The sequence below is a fragment of the Melanostigma gelatinosum genome (assembly GCF_949748355.1).
Source record: "Melanostigma gelatinosum genome assembly, chromosome: 11".
In the NCBI taxonomy this organism is placed as follows: domain Eukaryota; kingdom Metazoa; phylum Chordata; class Actinopteri; order Perciformes; family Zoarcidae; genus Melanostigma; species Melanostigma gelatinosum.
In genome coordinates, this window is record NC_136644.1 from 15,042,673 (window position 1) to 15,062,632 (window position 19,960).

Genomic DNA, 19,960 nt, shown 5'->3' on the forward strand with positions numbered 1-19,960 from the left:
GAACTGTATTTTTCACAGTTTCTTATTTTATTCAAAGGTGAGGTGTTTATTGTGCTCCAAGGAGTTGGGGTACAATAACAACACCTCATCCATGCTAAGGCATCACCGTGCCTTGCATGAGAATAAGGAGGAAACTGGAGCTTCAGCCAGCCATTGTAAGTCATTACAATATTACAAATGCACCATCACAATTTTTCCCTGTTCACTTTTGTGTATTGTGCAAATAAAGACAGGTAACAGACACTGTATTTATTCTCTTTTAACCAGCCACCAAAAAACAAGAGCTGGATGAAGCCCTCGTCTCCATGATAGTGACGGACACACAGCCCTTCAGTCTTGTGGATGATGTTGGATTCAGGGCATTTGTGTCCAAACTGGATCCTAATTATGTTATCCCTACAAGGCAGGTATGTATGGGTGCATGCATGAAACAAATGAGTACTTTATTGTGTCTCACAGTTCAGCACTATATATTTTTCCCATTAGGCTCTGAAGGCCATGGTGGAGGTCCAGCGCTACCTTTCCGAGCCAAATATAAGCAGGCTGGAAAACCCTCTGGAGTACTGGGAGAGGCAAAAATTCCTGTATGCAAATTTATATAGACTTGCTCTTGCGTTTTTGTGCACGCCAGCATCTTCTGTACCCTGTGAAAGGGTGTTTTCATAGGCCGGAGAGGTCGTGTCAAAAAAAAGGAATCGTTTAAAACCAAACACTGTTGAGAAACTGTTATTTCTGAATAAAAATTAATAAAATGTCCCGTGTCCTGTACATCACTGTCCAAGTTACACAAGCATATTCAGTCCCCTCTTCCTAGTTCAACAAGCACTTTCACTGTCCTCTGCCTGCTTAAGCCCATGCCATTTTCCTAAAGTGACATAATAACATCATTACACAACCTGCCATATCATATGATACTCCCATTTTGGGAAAATTCACACACAGAATACATTAAAAAAATATATAGAAATATTTTATTATGCACATATGTGATCATTTATGTACAGAAATTATTTGGTCATACATTTTTGTAATTCAGTCATTCCCAACAGCCATAACAGACACAACAATTCAATGCATCACATTATGTGGTTCAGATACAGCTGCCTGTGATTATACACTTGGCCAGTAGGTGGTATCGTGTGCACATGAAGCATCGAGTAATGAACCCTTTCTCGAACCAATTGGCTGAAGTGTTGCGAGGCCTCATGAGGCTTCATCTCGCCATCATTAGTATAACCTACCCTCACACAGGTTTTCCACACCTTTAAACCAGAAAAGAAAACAGTGGATACTGTTACATCGGCTCTTGGGACATCATCTAATTCAGTGGCCCTTTAACCTGCTGCCACTCCCTGTTTGCATGATTGTCTGCAGGTGTGTTGGAGTCAGCGCAGAGCCACATCAGCTGCACCTCATCTTCGTAATCAAGCCTCTACAAATACTCAGCCCTGCCATTTCCACTCTGCAAGATCGTGGACTCTGCTACTAGTCAGTGTTGCTGCGCTTTGAGCCAAGTCACTACCGGTGGTGCTTTAGTTGCTTGTTGTTAGAGTGCCTGTACTCATCTGGTTCTCTGTATGCAGTCAGATCACTGCTCCTTGTTTCCTGCCTGGTCAAGCCCTGGCTGCTCTGCTCTGCCCTGGAACCTTTCATCAGGGCCTTGCGTCTCCTCGGATGTCCCTCAGGCTGAATAAAATCTCTTCACCTTATTCCTGTCTCCCCGCCTGTGTCCGCACCTGACTTCATCTGTTCTGAAGCCCCATGTAACAGTAAGATCTGTGTACAAACATGAACTCAGCAGATGCAGCATCTCCCCCTCTAGATCGCCTCCACCAAGCCGTCGCTGATCAAGGCATCGTACTCGGGCGACACTGCCAAATGCTGAAAGACCTGTTGAGTCGGGTAACAGAGTTGTCACAGACCTTGTTGAACCTGCAGAGCCAACTGACAGGCCTGAGCTTACAACTTGTGCCCGGCCCTTCGCAGCCAGTCAGCAGCCCCTCTCCTCTGCCCCGTGAGCCCTTTGTCCCTGCTCCTGTGACTTACGCCGGTGACCTCGGAGCTTGCAGAGCTTTTTTGGTTCAGTGTTCGCTGGTATTTGAGCAACAGCCCCATACATATGCCAGTGAACGAGCAAAAATATCTTACCTGATGAGCTGCCTCAAAGGAGCTGCGCTTTCCTGGGCTTTGGCGGTGTGGGAGAAACAGTCCTCCCTCTGCTTCAACTATTCCAGCTTCACGGAGGAGATGAAAACAGCCTTTGATCATCCTGTCCACGGTGAGAATCCTGCCAAAAGACTTTTTGCTATTTGTCAAGGCTCCCGCAGTGTCGCCAAAATGGCAATTGAGTTCCGCTGCCTTGCAGCTGAGAGCGGCTGGAATGAGAAGGCCCTCATGGCAGTTTTTCAGAATCCCGTCAGTGAGACCATTAAGGATAAGTTGGTGTTTAGGGATGAGCCCAGTGGGCTTGATGAACTCATATCTCTAGCCACCCGTGTTGACAACTGTCTCCGTGAGCGTCGGAGGGAGAGGGCAGGTAAGAGTGCATTCCCCACAACACCAGCTTTCTTGCCTTGTTCCTCTCTCCCGACTACCTCTTCTCACAAGTCTCTTCCAAAACCTGAACCAATGCAGCTCAGCCGGGCTGGTCTCTCTCCAGAGAAAGGACGGCAGCGGATGAACACCAGGAGCTGTCTTTATTGTGCCCGGGCTGGTCATTTTCTATCCACCTGTCCCTTGGGTCCAGTAAAAAAAGGAGGCTTGGCAGTAGTGGCTGATATACTTAGCCAAAACTCGGGTGCCGACGAGAGTTTCATAGACCAAATGGTAGCTACTCAGACCGGTCTGTGAGTGAACAGTCCCTGTGATTCTGTGTCTCTCAGGTACCCGTCAAGAAAAATGTTTCCCAGATTTAAACCTGTCCCCTTTTGCTGCAGGTCCTCCACCTCCTCAGGTTATCTGACATCCTGAATTTACAGTCTCTAGCTTGTGGATGAGCGGCATTAGGGCCGTGACTTGCATTACCTGCTGGATTAGGAAGGACACAGGCCTGAAGAGTGCTGCTGGGTGTGCTGACATCAGATTCTGGACCCCATCCTCATGCAGGATTTTAACTCTAAGCCAGGGACATCATCTGTCATGACTTCTACGTCGAATCCAATGCCCGGCACCAATCCCTTGCCGGAGTTAGAGTATAGCTACACAGACTTCGGTCCTTGTTTCTGCCCTCTTGTTCTGCCTCAGCTTTGTACTGGAACCCTGCAATACTTAGTCTCCTCTGCTCGCCCTCAGCACCTGCTTCCTGGGCCCCAAACTGCCCATGCTCCAGCCTCAGTTCATGACTTGCTCAAGCTTCCCCTATCCTTCAACCATCAAACCTGTGCTCTGCAATAAAATCCTTTTTCACATCATTCCTCTTTCCTTGCCTGTGTCTGCAGCTGAGTTCAGTTGTTCTGCAGCCCCACGAAACCTGCAAAATGTAATGATTATCTGGTGAACATAGTGGAGTATTTACCATCTTACGAACAAGATATTTCCTTTGGAGTTGGTGGAGACCAAAGCAGAGTAATTTTTTACATTAGTCATATAGCAGACGCTTTTATCCAAAGCGACTTACAATTCAGAGTCTATCACATTTCTACACTGTAGGCACAACTACGGGAGCAATTTTGGGGTTAAGTGGCTTGCTCAAGGACACATCGACATGCGACTAGCAGAGCCAGGGATTGAACCGCCGGCCCTCTGACTGAAAGACGGCCCTGCTATCCACTTAGCCACAGTCGCCCAATTGTTTTGACTGCCAAATGAATTCTAATGTTCTGTGTCTGCATAATATGTAATTGGCCAACTTTGTTTTACAGCACATTGACCTGAATAACATAAGGGGATAACATCAGAATATGTGCAAAATACTTTATTATTATAAGCACCTTGTTCTGTAGGAAGCGACTGTGGCTCGTAGGTTAGAGTGGGTGGTCCTCCTAAGGTTGGGGGTACAATCCCCAAGTGTCTTTGAGCGAGACACTGAACCACAAGTTGCAGCCCGGGAAAGTCACTGCAGCCCATCGCTCCTGAATGCTTAGGATGGGAGACATATAGAGGCCACATTTCATGTATGTATGTGTATGACAATTGTAGTAAAGTTTAAGTTCATTGCATACATTAAATGGTGGTTTTTCTATCATACTGCATCGTTAAGATCCAACGTTGTCATGACCGTTGCGCAAAAAGCAGAAGAAGCTCACAGATATTTATGTCAGTTCTGTATGATATGACTCTGCCGGACGTCTTTGGTAATGACTTGGTGACTCTAACGACACTGCACATATGTGCAGCTATAATAAGCTACACTCATGAAATACATTTTCATCACCCGTATGTCTAATTTGTGGACACACGCACCTCTGATACTCTCCAACACGGTGCATGTACATAACCTCATGTGTTATTCCAATGTCTTCTTGAAAATACAAACTTGTGCTGTCAGACACATTCACAAATGTCTGAATGTTTTATTTTAAATGACTACAAGTTTATTATATGTATTACTTGGATGTTTCTAAAGATACATTTCAGTGGCATCCTCTTACATGGTACATATTATGAATGGAACAACCTAGCACACGTTAGTTTCAGTTATGACATCAGTGTCCGCATTGTTTAAACATGATAAACTCGCGTCAGAGTTCCCAGAAATTGAATGTCCTGCCTTCGATGGACTCCAGGGCCCTGCACTGGTAGCGTTGGCATGGCAACTGCACATGGCCTTTTTTTCCCTTTTTTTAAATAAAAATGTATTTAGAGGGGAACTTGTTTCACTCTCTCTCCTCTCCGTCTGCCTCGACCAACATCCTTATTAAAATGGCATTAAGCTTTAATGACCTTAAGTCATCCATTTTGGTCAAAACATGAGCTGAAGCGCTGCGTACATGGATCAGCGTGTCCTCATCTTTCATTCTGTCCTCCTGCTTTGAATTCATCGTGCTGATTATGGAACTTCCTGCTGCAGTCGTTTATGAACAATTACATTTCCTCTTTGCAAGCTTTTATGTCCTTCTGGTTCAGTACAGCTCAGAATCCCTTGTTATTCAGGAACAAAACACAGAGATGTGTTCTTCATTCATCGAATATCTTTAAAATGTGTAAAGGTACTAGCTACTTTGTGGAATAAGATTTTACCTGCTAAACATATAATTATGTTATGAAATATGTTGCCTTTTCAGTCATCTGTTGCTTGATCTGTTGGTCAGTCAGTCCACAACTTTGGTTCAGTCTGAAATATCTCAACTAACAGAGCTGCTATCATGGCTCTAAGTATTATATCAAACTAAAGTAGCTGTACCTCAACCAGCTAACATGCTGGTTACATATTAATTCATCACAGAATAATAATCCAATCATTTTGTATTAAGAGTACGTTAAACGTTAAATACGTTTTGCTGGTGAAACTATATTTTTACTGAAAGTGGCTACAATCACACAATACAATGTTAATATTAGATTGATCACATGATTACTTGTTCGTGAAACTCTGCAGTTCCCCTTAGATCAGCGGAGAGTTATAACGTCTTTCAACTTTCAGTCTGAAACTGCAGCAGACAACACAGTTATTGGCTGGTGAACATACTGTTGTGGAGTATTTATCAGCATTAGAGCCAGATATTTCCCTCAGGAGTTGATGGAGACCAAAACAGAGCAAACAACCTAAATGTCGATAACTATTTTGGTGTTGTATTCACAGCTTGTTTCTGCTGAATGCAGGATTTTCACTTGTATGTTTGTACTATCCCTGCTACTTTTTATTCATTTCCTGGATTCTGGATATGATTATCTCAATATTCTGTCCACTCAGTGCACTCTCTAATCTGAAGGTCTCTGACATGATTAAGCAAACCTCCATCAACACTTATTAAAATAACTTTATTGTGACATGTTTTGGCCTGTGGCCTTCATCGGGTCACATTAAGGTTGGTCTTCTTTCTATTACAACTGATTATGGAATTGTGACCCTGATACTGACATATTTAGTATTTTCTTTCTTTAATCTTCTTAATTTCTGATCATTATACACAGTAGACTGATTGGGTTTGACCTGCCTGCTTCATAAAAGATGAGCAAATAATAAAAAGATCAAATTTTCTGAACTGCTGTTAAGGAGGTCAATATTGGCACTTAAAAAAACACCCTTGATAAAATAAACATCCTCTCTCTTTACCAGAGTTAATTGTTTCATGTCCTGCATAAACCGTCAAACATGAAAGGTACAGGCGCAAAGAGGTGTGTGGAGATCAAACAGTGAAAACAAACAAAGGACTGGAATGAAACTGTAACAAAAAGAACATGAACAACTAGTATTCATTTCATTGTATCAACGACTTTATATCATTATATAAATGATTTATGCCAAGTATTTTGGCAAGAACACATTTTGGTTTCTCTTCAGTAACAGAATGGAGGATGTGGTCAAATCAAGTACCAAAGTGACTGTTAAAAAACTGTTAAATTGCTTCGGCCAATCGGCTCGCTGCTTTGTCAAAGGCGGGATTTTTGTCATTGTATGTCATTTGTCTTTTTGTCCTTGCTGGAAAGAAAATGTAAAGTTGTCACTGAGACATTAAGGTGCTACAGTTACAGTATTTGTTTTAGATACACCATTACTCCATTAGTCCACACCAAACCTGTTATCTTCTGTGAAGTATTGACAGAATCTCGTAGAGTAAACACCAGTCCACAAAGCACTGCAGTCATTTCCTGAGCACCTTGTGTACAAGGACTGTAGGCAAACTTTAACTTATCATGTAATTCTATGGCAACCATATATTACATTTCATAGCAGCTCCAAATATGGACATGTAGAATTAAGGGAGCATTTTGCATTATGCCTAAATACTGAGCAGCTGGTTGGATATCCTCCACGAAGTCAGCAGTAAACAAGGTGGTTGTCTAAGTGTTTTTAAAGGCATTTGATTGACCCATGCAGAGACTAAAATCTTATTGAGATCATTATCTTTTAATTTGTCTCTACAGTGTGATTTATAAAAGCCAAATTACGATACCGTATACTTTACACACAAATGAATAATATCATCACTGTGACAATAGGGGCCTTCAGGCTATTCCGTCATACATTCCCTGAAACATCCGTACTGTTCACTGACAGTATCTCTTTGTTTCACTCCATTCTGAACATAGCCTCTGTTCCTAGTCTTTGACTACCTACAGTGTGCAGAGGCCTTGTATCAAAGCATCCTCTCCCTTCTGTATGTCTGTGAGAAGGTCTTATCTTTTCTCTCTGCTCAGATAAATTAGAAAACTCTGTCTCTTGGAGGAAGGAGGGAAGATAAGACCGCCACAACCAGACTTACTTGTGCACCGCTGAATTCAAGATAAAGAGGACTAACAGAGGAGTTGGGTCACTCAATATCCCCTTGTAAACCAAACATTGACCAGACCCCTTGTCCTCTTAACATTCATAATTGTCACCTTTTCTTTTTTACTAGAATGTAAGCAGTTGTTTGTAAAAACATCACGTGACAAACTTTGTGAATCATTCAGACTTTAGCCTGTCCCCTTTGCAAACACATTTCCAAAACAACCCCCCTCCCCATAGTTGCATCAGTTACAGTTATACGCATATCCCAGAGTCAGAAAACCATTGTAAATACCCAAGTTACAACATAGTTTACTCATTATATTTATGGAACATTTGTACAAACATAAATAATATTGCATGATGTAAGCCACAGTACGATTAAAACGGTGATTCAATATGGATTACATTGCCTGTTTAGCGTTAAATAGTGTAAGTGCTTAAAAATCGTGTTTTTTCCACGATCCCTACGTGTGTTATCGCTCAGGGCTGATGTGCAGTAATGCCAGCAGAGAGCAGGGAGCACCGCTCATTCACTTCCAGGTGTAGTCCGCAGCGGTCCAGTCACAATTCAACACGAACTGCTTTCGACCTGATAAATGCGCATGCGCACTACGGCTGACCCCCTCCGGTTTCTGCGTGAGATGCCACGTTAGTAGTGGTAGACACAAAATACCAGCTACTCTCCCAACCTGAAACAACGACAAATACCACAACTGAAGACCAAATATCGCAACTGAAACGGTAGCAGACTGTTGTCTAACGTTACAGCTCTCTCGTCTCTCTGTCAAGAAGAACACTCGACGGGCAACTATGCTGAAGTTTCTGCTCATCTGCACACTGGCGGTGGCCAGCAGAGCTGAGGTCGACGAGGAAGAAGATGTCCTGGTGCTGAAGAAAAGTAACATCGAGGAGGCTCTGAAAGCTCACCCTGACATCTTGGTTGAATTCTGTAAGTAACCGTGGCTACAGAATCCCTCCAGCTAGCGTTAGCCGTTCGTAGTAGGCTCACCGGTGTTCCGGCTAGCTAGCTACATCCAGCCTGGGTTACCGTTAGCATCAAACTTTGACACTTCTGACGAGTCGCTGCTGTTGGTGGCTAATTTATTGGTGTCGTGTGTGATTGTGCGTGAATCTACTTAATCTAGTTTCCCACCAGCTATTTCACCGTAGTTAAAACGGAGTACAAATGCACGGGCTGCGTTTTCTGACCAACTAGCACCGAGTATCTTCAACGTTTTAAACGGTTTTTGATGAGGATATGAAACCTGGTACATGTTTTCGTAGTCGTCTACTCGTGTCAAACATAATGTAACTTCAGTTTAGCTGCTTGTTTTAACTTTGCTACACCGCCAGGATTTCATAGATCACGTTAGCTAACAGCACCAGGGCCAAGGCGTGCATTATCTCCTAAATAATGCTGTAATGACGATCATTAACGAGTTATGTGAACAAGTAACGTGCAGGGCTAGTACGTTTCGATTGCCTGCTGTGGTTTCATATTGTACAGGCCGGACGTGTCGTTCACTGTCGCTTTCATGCAGTTTTGGACTTATGTTTACTAATAAAATGATTAGTTTGCGTGTCATAGCACAGGTTTTATTGAGCCACTTCTTCATAGCCTGCAGGCCCACCCCGCGGTACTTTTGTCAAGATTGTTGACTTGCTCACATTTTACGTGACAAATCAATGGGCCAGTCAAGAGAAATGGCTGTGGGGAGATTCACCAATGAGCTCAAGATGGGAGGGATGAAGGCTTTTCTTTTTCCTTTTTTTTTGCTCACGTAGTCGTCAACTGGGCGGGATCTGAGTGGGACGTGGAGCTAGGTTGACGTGTACTTAACAAAAGTATATCTGTGCGTTCATGTGGACTGGATTGCAACAAGGACCTTTTATTGTTTGTCAAGAATTTAAGGTGATGCAATGCAGGTCATTTTATGTGACGTGTCATTTATGATCAGGTGATTATCTGTCCAGACTTTTACATGTATAACTGGACACCATGGCTTACACATTACACAGTAGCAATTACATTATCCTGTGTCCTCTGGTCAAAAACAAACTTAAGTTTATCAAAAAAAATCGGGGAAACATATGTTTCTTTAGTTGAACCGGGGCGATGCACAAAGGAAATTAAATATTTATATAATAAAAAGGACAGATGTAATGAACTGTGGTTTTCCGTCTGTGTTCCCTGGGCAGATAGGTAGAATAATAAAATAAGGCCACTTAGTTATTTTCATCATCAATTAATCTGTTAATAAAGTATAACTTATTTCTTTCCTGGCCAGCAGTCCAAAGTCTTAGTTACAATTAAATACAATGAAGAAAACCAGAAAATCCTCACATGGAAGTAGCTTAGCTAAAAAAATGCATGTTTGGTGAACAAGTAATCATTTATCAAAACAGTTGGTAATTATTTTCATCAACTAATAATTTCCTCCACTATATTATGCTCTGGATAAGCAGGACAGGGTCTTCAAGTTATACATTGTTTTTGTATGGATGATCATTCAATCTGGTGATCATTTTTGACGACGCTAGCTCGTTGGTGCTCCTTATTTGCCATGTTGCATTTGTTTTATAAACCTGATGTTTTCCCAACAATATTGTAAGATATAACTTAATTCTCCCTGAAGGATTTTGTTTGTGCCAAAAATGATCAACCCTCTAGATCAGGTTTACTTCTCAGCAACAATGACAACATTTTGTATATGTGCCCTGCTAAATGTCCCCATGACACTCCTCCAGATGCCCCATGGTGTGGTCACTGCAAGGCCCTGGGCCCAGAGTTCGCCAAAGCCGCTGGCATGCTGAAGGCCGAGGGTTCGGCGGTGCGCCTGGGTAAGGTGGACGCCACAGAGGAGACCGAGCTGGCCCAAGAGTACGGCGTCCGGGGATACCCCACCATCAAGTTCTTTAAGGGCGGAGAGAAGGAGTCACCCAAAGAGTACTCTGGTGAGCGTTACTGTCTTTATTCTCACAGGCTCGCTTGCACGAGATGTATTGCCTAAAACTTAGAGGCAGTGGTGGTAAATATATACTGCAGACAAGTGTTGATGTGGTTTCCTATACTTGTATGTTACATGAATATTATTTCATAATGTGATCTCATGAGAGGCTTCATATATGCCATAAAGAATCTGTTCTAAAACTGAAGGCGGAACATCCATTGACTTTCTTCGTCCAGGTAATATGATCTGCACAGCAGCATGGGCTGTAAATTAGCCAATCAGCTTTGAGCAACAAGCCTGAGACGGAATGTGGGTTGGGCCTTCCCTGCACCTTCCCCTCATGCTGACTCTGAGCCAGCAGAGAGATGTGCAGTTCTTCACGTTTCCTCTTCCCTGCTGGTGGGGCCAGGCTAAGTTTGGAAAGGAGGGGGAGAGTGGGTTGGGAATAGTCTACAAAGCTTCAGACTATTTCTTTTTTTGCCACTGTCCCAAACATAATTTCAACCACTCTGAAGTCATTGTAAACCATCAACAACTTAGTTATAGTAATTTATGTTTTTTCTTCATAAAAACACACCATTCAAATTGTATTTTTATTGATTAAAACAAATCTTTTGAATCTTATTCATTTGAAATATTATTATAATCTGCTTAGTGTCAACAGGTCATAATTCATTGCCAATATATTTTATGTTGCTGTGAAAACATCTCCTTCAAACTGGATTTATTCAAGTTTGCCAGTGAGATGTACCCACACCGTGACACAGGGGGGAGAGACAAGGAAAGACTTTACACAGCAGAGCTCTGATCATGTTACATGTGACAGTTAAATATTTGTATGATCCCTTCAAAGAATCATACTGCTAAAAAGACCAGTCATTAACCTGTACACTAAAAACTCTGTGTCAAAAATGACTGCTTATTATGTAAGTGCATGATAAAATAAAATAAAAAAATACCGTGTAAGATCCCAGTTAACTGATGAACACCTCAGATCTGTTCTGAGAATTGCCACAACCAAACTGACACCAAACGTTGACGCACTGGTTAAAAATGGTGACCAACAGCACTGTTCCCACTGAAATTAAATGCAAGTTACTTTTTAGGTCATGGCTTTTACTTGTAATTTATATTAGTTCACACAAACACTCCATTCATCTGCTACTGGCCCGGCCCGTCTGTCAAATTTTAAAACTCAATGTAGCCCCCGAGCCAAAAAGTTTGCCCACCCCTGGTATATAGGCAGTGTACGTTTACTTAAACATCTGCACCACCGAGGCACTGCAGTGTTTAAGTTGAGGTCCGGTATATCCAGATCTGCCTCTTTTGTCTGTTCAACTGCTGAGAAACCTGTATCCCACTAAAGAGCATGAAGCTGATCACATTGTCGCGCATATTTCATTTCAATCGTTAAAGTTTAGCATTTGTGTGAGGGCTTGAGTTATTGTGTTGTGTTGCAGCTGGCAGACAGGCCGATGACATCGTCGCCTGGCTGAAGAAGCGCACTGGCCCAGCCGTTGCCAATCTCGTCGGAGTCACTGAGGCAGAGTCTCTGATCGCTGACAGTGAAGTGGCAGTCATCGGATTCTTTAAGGTGATATTCTGATCTCTCACGGTCTAAGTATAGATTAAATATAAGTCAATCTTGTAGTAAAGCTCATTCGTTTTTGTTTTTATTGTGATGTATGCGCAGCTTTTGCTCGGATCCTTCAATGGTTGATGTAATATGACAACTTTCCCATATGCACACAGTATAACTCAAAATGCATTGCTCAGTTTATTGTTTGGCATTGCCAACCTCTGAAAAGCAAAATGAAAACATTTTGGGCTATTCAGTACCTTCATTGTACAAATATATCATTTTTGTTGCTTTCAAATCATGAGAAGAGAATAGTGCAGGTTTCATTTAAAGTTTGAGTCATTGGAGATCACTTGCACACCGCGCTATCTTAAGGGAAGTGTTTTATGTGTGTGTAGGATGCTGACTCTGACGGTGCTATGGCCTACGAAAAAGCAGCAGAGACCACAGACGACATTCCTTTCGCCTTCACCAGTGACGATGCTGTTTTCTCCAAGTTCGAGGTGACAAAGGACAGTGTTGTCCTCTTCAAGAAGGTGACTTCAAGTTCTTCACTTTATTTCTTCACAGTTGCGTGATAATTCTTTGATGTCATTGTGACACACAAGGTGCATACAACTAACACAAATATGACATAGATGTGCATTCAAACATATGAGCACGCTGTGGTTCCATGACATTTCATGAGCTACAAATTCCTAATTGGTTGACTTGTGAGAGTGTTTACCCACTGCCCCACTTCTGGTCACATTATATTGTAAACACACCGTCACATGTGAAAGCGTTTACAGACAAGCTGCTGGAGTGCCCAGTGTTTTTGATCTATACTTTGGTAATGTGATGCTGTCAACCTCAGTGTCCGCTCTCCATTGCTAATCTCGGCTTTTCTGAGGTGTGTCCGTTCGTTTTAGACGTGTGCCTGCCTTTTGGCCTTGGCCTCAGCATGTTGAGCTCATGGTGGTGAATTGTGAAGAGCTGTATTTTAGTGATGATACGTCTTTTAAGTAGCCTCATTGGCTCTGAGCAGAGGCTGAATGAATGGCATCTGTCTCGCCCAAATAGACAGCTTTCCTTCTTCCCATGTTGTAGCTTATTGAAATTTACACAAGATGTGTTTTAGTTTTTTTTTAACCGAGGACTACAACTGTCTCTGGCAAAATAGAGCAGGAATCACTTAGCTTGCTTATCAGCACAACAGTATCTCATTCGGCGCATGGATTTGTCAAATTGGGTTAAGCTCCAGCATGTCCGTCATAAAAAATATCAAGCCATAACAAATTCACAACGTTAAATATCCCCTCATCCTACAGTGTAGCCTAAGACTACGATGATTGCTCTACTCGGAAGCAGTTCAGCATCAGGAAAGAAAATCAATCTCATTTGTGCTCACAATGCTCAGAGGTGCATTTGCTTAAATATGACCACATCGCTAAGTGTTCCTGTAACCGGATTGATTTTAGTACGTTTATATAGTGTTTATTTAAAAGTCCTGCCTTCACACTTTTTGTTCTGGTACCTCGTGGTGTGCGTCATTGTTTGTGACACATATTTGTAGTAGATCAGTGATGAAATAATCATTTTATGCAGCCCAGCTGCTTCAGCAAGAAAATGCTGACTCTCTACGTCCCAGTGCTTTTCTGCTCTCGGCCCTTTGAGTTATAGATGCTCTTCTTTCCTTTTGGCACAGCCGTCCCACTGCCATTGTCTGGCCTCTGATCCATGTTGGTAACTCTACCCTGATACAAACACCACTGACATGTGGGGTTGTTTGTGGGGTTGCTACATTTAGGCAAACCCTTCCCAAAGCTGGGGCTTAGTCTCAATAAACAGCTGGGGTCTTTCACTTGTTTATTGCAACAGAGTTTGAGGCTTAAGTTTCACAGCTTCGGTCAGTGCCCACGAGGCCAAATATGCTTTTTTCCTTTTGTATGCCAGTAAGGGGTGCTTGGCACAGCGGTGTCGCTGCCATTCTTAACACTTAATAAGTCTATTTGGGCTGCTGGCTCTTTTGTCGGTTGGGGGTTACCACGGGGATATTGAAGTGGTTTGTCTGGTAAATCTATGTTTGGTGTTCACAGGCAGACTCGGTGGGTGGATAATATGTGAATCTAAATGTTTCCTTTACAGTTTGATGAAGGGCGCAATACCTTTGATGGAGAGCTGACCAAAGAAAACCTCCTGGCTTTTGTCAAGGCCAACCAGCTGCCTCTGGTTATCGAGTTCACAGAGCAGGTAGTGACTGGGGCCACATCAACGTGACCATTCACATCCCTTTTCCACACTACTGTCCATAACTATAAGAAGTATTATCCCCACGTGTCAAACTTTTATATTTCTGTCTGCAGACGGCGCCTAAAATCTTCGGAGGAGAAATCAAGTCTCACATTCTCATGTTCCTGCCCAAAACTGCTTCAGACTTCCAGGATAAAATGGATCAGTTTAAGAAAGCCGCAGAGGGATTCAAGGGTCAGGTAGGTGAACCGTGTGAATGCGCCTCCCAATGCATGTGTCTTTAACTTGTCAATTGCAATTAATGTATACAGAATGCACGTCAGTAAGACTTAGACAGGATATTTTGAATGATCCGTGAAGACGGAATCAGTTACTGACCGCCGCCGTCTCCCCTGTCCAGATCCTGTTCATTTTCATCGACAGCGATGTGGACGACAACCAGCGCATCCTGGAGTTCTTCGGCCTGAAGAAAGAGGAATGCCCCGCCATCCGCCTCATCACCCTGGAGGACGAGATGACCAAGTACATGCCCGAGAGTGACGCCATCACAGCAGAGGCCATCATCGGTTTCTGCAAACTGTTCATCGACGGCAAACTCAAGGTAAAGAGAGAGGAGTGGTCAGTTATGGCAGCACATGTATGTTGTAAATGTACGTTATTAATGCAGAGTTAATTCTTCTCTCACAGGCCCACCTCATGAGTCAAGATATCCCTGAAGACTGGGACAAAACCCCTGTCAAGATTTTGGTTGGCAAGAACTTTGAGGAGATCGCCTTCAATCCTTCTAAGAACGTCTTTATTGAATTCTGTAAGATCCTCGTCTTTATTATTTTCCACAGTCAAAGCTCGGCTGCTCATAGGTGAGAGATTTGGCAACGCTTCTAGCTTCAGATTATGAAACTTGAGTCTTGCCATTCCTCACTTTTCCCAGTGCTGAGCCATTTTCAAATACCAGGAGTTGATACTAGAGACTCGCCCACCCTCTGCAAATGAATTTGTAACGAGGCACTGAAGTTGAAAAGATTCTGTAAATATAGCTGTTGGATTATTTTTTACTGCGTTCTACATCCAAATAATAATCACAATGATAATCAACTACTTTTTTGTGGTATTCCAGATGCACCTTGGTGTGGACACTGCAAACAGCTGACTCCCATCTGGGAGACGCTGGGAGAGAAGTATAAGGACAGCGATGACATCATCGTGGCTAAGATGGACTCCACAGCCAATGAGATCGACTCAGTCAAAGTCCACAGCTTCCCCACTCTTAAATTCTTCCCTGCAGGAGATGAGCGCAAGGTGAGTGTTGCTAAATGTCTCCACAATATTTTCTTTCTCTGTTATATTTGATACACAAGCGGAGCTGGACGAAGTATTTGATTTGGCATCATCTTGCATATCTTTAGGAATTAACATCTCTATTTGTGCTGACTGCTCTATCACCTTTCCACCCGTAATAATCCTCTTATTCATTACATGACTTTGCGATTGTGAGTTGTATCGATCTGGGTAATTATTTGGATCCAAAATCATTCCGAATCATTAGTGCCTCTTTATTTAGCAGCAGAAACCTGAGCTTGTTGGCCTCTTGAGTTTCTGCAGCAGTATGTTGGTGTATGGTTCATATAGATCACTGCTCGATGTCGTCACTCACGTTTAGACTCTCCGCTCAACCTGCACCGGCCTACAAAGCGCCCCCTCGTTGACCAGGCTTCAGTTTAGCAATCTTAAATTGGTGGTGGGGCCACCGCCGAGTAACTCTGAGGATTAGCCCGTGACCCTACTTAGCAGGCAGAAGACCCAAGGGAAGGCTACGGGTGGAGCTAAAGTGGCAGCTATGAGGTGCTGTGAAGCAGGTTTATGGCCAGATTAAATGGCTAAAAATTGTACTTTGCAGATTTCCTTTGTCAACGTTTATTGGCTGCTTTTAAATGACAGTTTGTGCAATTAAATGCATGCATTCATGTTTGCATTTTCTCTACCTTTTTCTGGGGTGGAGATAAGACATTTATCAGAAATCTGTTTGTCTAATCAACAGGTGATTGACTACAACGGGGAGAGAACACTTGAAGGCTTCACCAAGTTCCTCGAGAGTGGTGGTAAGGAGGGCGGCGCCCCTGCAGGAGACGATGATGACGATCTGGACGCAGAGGTAAGATCATCTTAACTGAGAGAGTCATTCACACACTGCGAAAGCAGAAGAAGCTTATGAAAGAAGCTGCCTGCACTTTAATGGATGTAGCTAGTTGGATCCACTTGTATTTTTCTTTGGAAACCATATAAAAGAAGCAGTCTACGCAGATAAAAATCTACTTTGTATGCTGTGCTCGTTTGTACCATGTAATGACTTCAGACACGTGTTTATAGAGCTTTGTTTAGTTTGTGTACTGATACCTAAAACCAGTGGGGACATATTCATATTGAGGAGGGAGCCATAAATGAGGGAAACTGGAGATGACTGGGACTAAAACGAGAACAGCAGCTGCTACATTGAAAGAGTAACTGCAGTCTGAGGATGTAGAGGCTGATTGTTCTCAACCGTTTCACAAGTTGTTTCATGAATGAGTGGTGTTTGAGTAATAAAACCATTTCCCAAACTGTTACACTTACTTTGTTGACAATAAACAGGGTTCCTACACATTTTTAGCGTAGTATAAATAGCTAGATGTTTATTATGTAAATACGTGGTTGTTAAAATCCAACTGCTAACGTGTATTACATTCCGACTGTTTGCTATTGTGTTGCCAAATCATTTGCAGAAGATTGTAGCTAGGACACAAAGGATGGTGATGTAGCACAACAAATGATAGTGCTAGATCATTTGGCTAGTTAGCTCTCCAGCCACTGCAGAAGTGTCATATTGGACTACAACTCTTTATACTGCTGCTGCATATTCTTCCACTAGCGATGGCTGTACAAAACGCTACACTTACTCACTTTACCATATGGGCAGATAACGTTAGCAGATGTTGGGGTCCGCGTTCTAGACTTCCAGAACAGTTTGGCAGACTGACGTAGAGGCAGCTCTGCGTAGGACTGCACATTCAGCTGCAAGACTTACTTCTTGCCTTGCTTTCGAAAAACATCAAGCTCCTTCTGTCCTGCGCGCTCTCACGCAGTGGTCAACATTTTTGCTGCATTGGCCAAACGCCATGAAAAATACTCTGCTTGTATGAACAATTCATTTTTTGAAAGTCCTGAATTTTATATTTTTGAAAATAGAAAAGGGGCAGAAAATAAACCCACAATATATCAGGAAAACTGCTGCGTATCTACTGAAACATGGGCTCATTTTAATGACTGGTGACCACCAATATATAGAACTGTAAAAGTAGTCGAGATCAGATCCAGGTGCTCTGGATCTGATCCCCTGGGTTTCTCATTGAGCTCCAGGGCTTTTTGGAGGCAGATTTGGCATCATGTCTGGAAAAATGGGACCAACCAATGCAGGCTTTAACTGTAACCTTAGAGCTGACCCACTCTGCCTTTTTGAGAGGGGAATGGCATAACTGGTGCAAAATGTTGAAATGGACAATTGAGCGATCTGCCAAAGATGCTTATTACCATATCTTTGTAAAAGATGTAGACCTTTCTGTCTGCTACAACTCTTCTGCATCCAGCGCATATTGGGGAGTTTTGATACACCACTAATCGACTATTATGTCAAACCCCACATGTGCATTAGCTGTGAAGTAGACCTGCATGCTTGACAGATTTTGAGATTCAGTCTTAATCAACGGCTCTCTCCTCCTCTGCTCTCCAGGATGGGGATGATGTGGACGAAGGACAGGGCACGGACTCGGATGGTGAGGACGATGGACATGACGAGTTGTAAGAGCTGGCAGAGGTGAGCGAGAGAGAGGAGACGAGTCCCGCCCCAACCCTTCCAACCAGTCACCATCACTACCTTCACTTCCTTGTGGACCTTCCCTGTCCTGTGAACATTAATACTTCCCCTTAAACTGCCTCTCAGTCAGTCAGCCTGCCTGCTGGCCAGCCCGCCAGTTGGTCAGTCAGTCCATCAGTGGCGTGGCAGGGCCTTTTTTGCCAGCTACATCTCCAAACCTTGCAACTTCTGGCCAGACTCGTGTTGTCCCACCTTGGGGGACTCTGTGGAACAGCGCAACACCTCTATGGAAGACCTCAATGCCTTCTCTACAAAGCTCCACATCAGCTGTTTGCCTTGTATATTTTAAACCAAATGTAAAAATGGCATTGAGATACAGTTTTCAAAAAGGATTGTTTTTTTTTCCTGTTGAATTTGCTCCCCTATTAAAATAATTGTTCAGTGTGGGTATGAGCTAACTTGTTGTAACCTGTATTTTTGGGTAAGGGGGGGGGTTGCCAATGTTCTTTTCCCTCTGATGGGAATCCAGAGGATTTGTGTGGTTGTTGGTGAGAACTGATCTCTCAGGGGACAAGGGGCCATCCTATAGATGTGTTTATTTTGCAATGTCTTCACTAAGATAAACCCCACAGAGCTTGTCGAGTGTAGCACAAAGGACCCACCCCATCTGTAGCTGAGACCAATTATTTTCTTCCTTACAGTGAGGAGAACTCTTTGTTTTCATTTCTTCATTCCCAAATAATTTCTCTCTGTTCAGTCTCCATATTTCAGCACGGCTACTGACTTTTTTTTTCTAAAAGGAAGAGGATACCTTTTTTTAGGGAAAATTTTATTTAATTGCTTTCACGATGAGCTTTTCTTTTTTTATTATTTAGGACTCATTGATTTTAATAGTGTGCCCAGCTGTAGCCAGCTGGCCTTGTTGGGGCAGAGGTGACCCTTGGACACACTTTCAGACTTGGATGTTTTTTGGAGCCAGTTCTGATAGGTCGCACTGCATTCATGCCTAATCAGAGATTCACTGTGGTTGCTAAAGAAGACACGAGATTGGTACAGTTTACTAGTCAGGTTGGTTTGGGAGAAATGTCTGTTATATCTGAAGTGGGAGGGAACAATTGCACAGCCCCACCCCTCACCTGTACTGTACCTCCTGCACCCCTTTGGCTCTACCCAACACCCTTGTTGCCACAGCAGTGTGTGTGTGAGAGAGGGAGTGCAAAGTGTGCTGTGTGAATGTATGGTGTAGTTGAATGACTGGTTCATATTTTCTGGTCGTCCATGAACAGGAGAATAAATGTACTGTGTTGTTTGGCAGGGAGGGGAGGCTTGAGTAGAGCAAGGTGATGGGTTTGACAGCTACAGCGGTGGGGGAAACTTAATATAGCATTCCATCATATCCAAATTGTTGTGGAAAACGTAAAATGGTGGCCAATAAATACATTTTAAAAATTGGAAAAAATGTTGTCTTAAGTTCTGTGTTGTTTGCTGAAGTGCACCTCCAGATTGACAACTGCATTATTGCACACATGAACCTTGGAAGAGAACCATTACACTACGCTGCTACTCGGGATGAACAGTTCTCCAACAAAAGTGAAAGAAAAGAAGGGTATGTGTACGGTCATGCTGAAGCACTGACTAATATATAACATTTGAACAAAGTGACTGCTAGAACTACTTCAAATACTTTTTGTGTGTGTATAACGTGTCTGATATGTCAAAAGTCTCAAACTGCTCGTTTTGTTGACAAATGGTCCAAAATGTGTTCAGTTTACTCACTTAAGGCAAAGAAATGTGTCAAATGTTAATGCTGGCTAGCGACCTGGCCCTGGGGTGTCTGTCTGTTAGCATTTCCGGTCAAAATGTTGACGAGAAAAAAGTTCTCAATTGCTAGTTGAAATTTTAATATATTGAGTCGTTTATTTGCTCGACCATGAACGCTGTCAACGCTCCAAACTACCAGTAGGAGTGTCATTTTTAAA

General features: G+C 42.8%; 1 protein-coding gene across 1 annotated transcript; it reads left to right on the forward strand.

Annotated features, from left to right (window-relative positions):
• The first annotated feature begins 7,976 nt into the window (after positions 1-7,976).
• Positions 7,977-19,458, forward strand: p4hb (prolyl 4-hydroxylase, beta polypeptide). The gene is made up of 11 exons (XM_079279508.1): positions 7,977-8,321; positions 10,121-10,327; positions 11,784-11,917; positions 12,301-12,438; positions 14,030-14,134; positions 14,248-14,373; positions 14,535-14,735; positions 14,822-14,942; positions 15,252-15,433; positions 16,173-16,286; positions 17,898-19,458. Exons 1-11 carry the CDS (start codon positions 8,183-8,185, stop codon positions 17,967-17,969), a joined length of 1,539 nt encoding a protein of 512 aa, XP_079135634.1. The 5' UTR covers positions 7,977-8,182; the 3' UTR covers positions 17,970-19,458.
• Positions 19,459-19,960: the final 502 nt, after the last annotated feature.

Bases quoted from the DNA above. Each gene is read 5' to 3' on its own strand.
- p4hb (XM_079279508.1), top strand. From the start codon at position 8,183: ATGCTGAAGTTTCTGCTCATCTGCACACTGGCGGTGGCCAGCAGAGCT. The intron at 11,918-12,300 runs GTGATATTCTGA...ATGTGTGTGTAG, and splicing joins CAGTCATCGGATTCTTTAAG to GATGCTGACTCTGACGGTGC. The intron at 14,374-14,534 runs GTAGGTGAACCG...TCCCCTGTCCAG, and splicing joins CAGAGGGATTCAAGGGTCAG to ATCCTGTTCATTTTCATCGA.